Below are 3,751 nucleotides of genomic sequence, written 5' to 3' on the forward strand. Positions count from 1 at the left end.
GCTGCGCACACCCCCACCCCCCTGTACAATGTGGCAAAAAGAGCCTAGCACTGCCCTGGCCCCAGCTCACAACCAGCCACTCCCAGCCACTCCCCTCTCCATGTCCTCCCGGAGTGCAGGCAGTGGCAGGAACTGGTCTTCCCTCCATGTCCCCTGGATGAGCTGAGGCTACCCCAGCCCCATTCCCTCCCTCACCACTGATCTGCCCACCCCACACACCCTTCCTCCCCCCTCCCCTTCCACCATAACAGACTTATTAGCTGGATGCAGCTGTATCAGAAATTGGATTGGTATCGGCTGAAATGCCTCCTTAAAAATCGGCAATCGGTATCAGCCCCCAAAACCTCTCTCGGTACACCCCTACTTTTTGGAATCATTTTACCAGAGAAGCCTGTGGATTGTGCAGTTTTGTGAGAAGCCCTCTGCAGGCTGACAGATTTCCAGCCTGCAGGGGACTGGGGCCCCAGCAGAGAGTGGGATGGGGCCACGGTCAGCTCATCTGGGAGGTGGGGCTCCCTGGTGACGCACCCCCTGCATGCGCAGTAGCTTTTGAGGGGCACAGCTCCGTGCAGCTGCCCTCACTACCTGCCCCCACACCCACCCCATGCACAGATCTGGGGGGCTGTGGTCACTCTCTGCCCCTCCAGGAGTGCGTGCCATGCCAGGGAGCTGCCCCCACCCCCTGATCCCGCAGCAAGCAGCAGCAGGTGGGGAGCCAGGCTCTGCTGCGCTGCAGCAGCTGTTACCTCCTGCTGGGGGAAGGGGGCTGCAGACCTGGGTTCCTGGCCCTATAGCCCTGGCAGCTGGGGGGTACCAGCAGGGCTGGGGGACTATGGACAGGGGCAGGGAGTGAGAGGCATGAGCAGGGCCAGGAGGCTGTGAGGGAGGAGTGAGTATCTGTGTTCTTAAAAAAACAGGTCTCCTTTTAATGGAATCAGCCAGTTAATAGAATCAAATCATCATTTCCCAAAGTGATTCCAGTAAGAGGAATCCACTGTACAGTTGTTTCTATGCTAATATACAAATTTTTATTTTGTTTGTTGCTTTAAAAAAATCTTGAATTGACTAAGTGGTAAATTATATAAATCTAGAAGGCAAGTTTGGGGAAGGAAGATTTCTAGTTTTTTGAGGGGTGTTTATATCAAAATATAGTTCAGGACTGATTGCGATCAAGATGTTTCTTCATCCTCACACTTGCATATACTCATACCTGCACCCTGTGATTCCAGGTAAATAGGGTTGTGATTTACCAACTACAAACACACTTTTATTTTTTGTTATATTCTATTCTTATCATTGATTTCAAAACCATAAGTAGAACTTGATCCACAACTGAAAAGGCTGTAAATTGTAATAAGGTGACCTGGGTAATACTTTAAATTTATTTTCTAAATTTTATCCAAAAAGATGGCATCCATATGAAATTACACTGTTTAGTTAGAAAATACGGACACTTAAAATTTCTGGAACTAAAAGAAATGAGAGACTTTAATATTCTTTTAAAATTACTGCATACCCTTATATATAAAGGGTATGCAGTATATTCTTACACCGGGAAACAAATATGAGGATTAGTAGATTACCTGGACCACTTCATAGAACCGTGAAACATTTTTACAGGCAGATTAAAAAGCAGGTATAACTGAAATTATATCATTTTGCCAAACAAAAATCCATTTTTGACTGAACCTTTCTGGACTTCCCTTTATGATGGGGCTAACTGAGAAGTATTTGGAGTCTTGATTGAATGAAATTGAATCTGAAGTTCTACATTATTTGATTTCTTTAATAAGTAATGCCAAGAAATTTATCAGTTTTAATTTAGCCTGTAGGAACAAACTAAGCACTGAATTAAGCCCCCATCCAACAAGCACTTGAAGCACACAATTAATCCATTGTACTAAGTCAATTATCCTCGTACCATCTTCTACATTCAAGAAATGACTAAATAAGAGGGATTGTTTGCATTACTAATTTAGTTTGTACATAAGTGTGTTCAGGATTGGAGCATTAGTTAACATCCTAGAGATGTTCAGGGTTGTGTTTTCTGCCTGGCTACTACAGCATTAATGGTTGACAGAGTAACGTTCTAGCTCACTTGAGACAAACAGTAGGACAAATCAAAAGGACAGATTAAGTCATTATATAGTTTTCTGCACATATTGGTGTTTCATTTCTGAAAATATTGTTTATAGGCACCCCTCTTCAAATGTAGTAATGTCTAAAATGTGCCATGTCATGTAATCTTAAACACCACTTGTTTTTCATTTCCCCCCCAGATCTGTCAATCGAATTTGGGACAGTTTTGGTTTACACATGTGAAAGAAGCTGTTGGTCAGTAAATCAGAAGAATCCCCTAGAGGAATTTATTTTTATACAAGAAGACCCAGATCAGCAACTATTTAAATAAACTTAATTCTTCCTTGTAAAGCCATTTTGGGGTTTTTTTTCTTTTGTAAAACAGAACTGTTTTAATTGTGCAGCAGAACAATGAGCAAGTGAAAATAGAGTGAAATTTCCAATTCACTCAGTAATGTCACTTTTTTTTTTTTGTGGTTCTTGTCAATAAGTCAGACTGCTTTAGTGGGAAGAAAATACTGGTGTGCTTCTATAATGTTTGGTTTATATAAAATTTGCTTTTGTTTATATGCCAGGCTTTATACCCAGATTTAGTGTTATGTGTTCTAATTTATCCTTGGAAACTTTCAAGAGAAAAGGAGGATGGGTTTTAATGCACTCTGTCTAGCTCTGCTTGTCAGCCAGACAGTATTCTATAATACTAAAACTGAGTCATTTGGGAAGATTATCCAGCCTATAGTGTCCAGACTAGTACAGGTACTCCTCACAACGTTGTCCCGGTTAACATTGTTTCATTATGTCGCTGTTCTTTTAGAGAACATACTTACTTAGTCACACAATGTTCAGTTATAATGTTTGGCTGCTGCCTGCTAGTAGGTAACTACTGTAATGTAATTGTATCCGCTTAACATCGTTTTGCTTAAAGTCGCATTTTTCAAGACTGTAACTACGATGTTAAGTGAGGAGTAGCTATAGTTAGAGTGAATTTGGTATTTCACCATGACAAAATGTAAAAAAAACACTGATTTTTATCATTTTATGGAGAATAACGCAGTAAACAGCAGGTTTCCCCTTGCAGGCTAGTAGAGTTCTAGCCTGCTCTGGGCTGGGGGGAGCGGATGGAGGGTGATCAGACGGGGGGTGCCATGTACGTGTGTGTGCACACATGCACGTGACAGGCCACATGAGAGCAGCTCCCCACAGGTAAGTCTGGGGGGTGGGGATTGAGCCTCTCATAGGGAGGGAGGGAGTTGGGCAGAGGGAGGGAATAGGGCAGGATGGGGTTAGGGGTGCTGCCCAGCCGAGGTAGTGTCTGGGTCCAGGAATATGTGGCTGCAGGGCCCACACAGGGAAGCAAAATGGAGCCACAGGTAGTTATTCTGGGGGTGGGGGCTGGCTCCCTGCCACTGCACACTCAGAGAGGTATGGGTGGCATATGCCCCCCAGATTTGTGTATGGGGCAGGGATGGATGCAGGCTGCCAGCTTTGGGCTTGGGGCTTCCTACCCTGCTGCCGTCCTCCCAGGGGCATTCACAGCCTGGCAGATGGCACCTGATGCAGCAGGGTGGAACAGAGAAACTCAGTGCCACTACAGGGAGCCCCACACAGCTGTGGCGAGGTGCCCCCTGGCCACCCGGCAGCAGCAGGAGTAACAGTGCTAAGCTGTGCCCCT

At 44.8% G+C, this 3,751-nt stretch overlaps 1 protein-coding gene across 1 annotated transcript in view; it reads left to right on the top strand.

Annotated features, from left to right (window-relative positions):
* PDCD2L (programmed cell death 2 like) overlaps nucleotides 1-2,434 on the top strand; it is a gene marked incomplete at its 5' end in the record, with an annotated part of 13,209 nt that extends 10,775 nt beyond the window's left edge. The window contains one exon of the mRNA XM_019505276.1: nucleotides 2,280-2,434. Coding sequence (XP_019360821.1) covers nucleotides 2,280-2,410 — 131 coding nt within the window. The remainder of the gene's footprint in view (nucleotides 1-2,279) is intronic.
* Nucleotides 2,435-3,751: the final 1,317 nt, after the last annotated feature.

Source organism: Gavialis gangeticus, unplaced genomic scaffold (assembly GCF_001723915.1).
Source record: "Gavialis gangeticus isolate Ggan-Ray unplaced genomic scaffold, GavGan_comp1, whole genome shotgun sequence".
NCBI lineage: Eukaryota > Metazoa > Chordata > Crocodylia > Gavialidae > Gavialis > Gavialis gangeticus.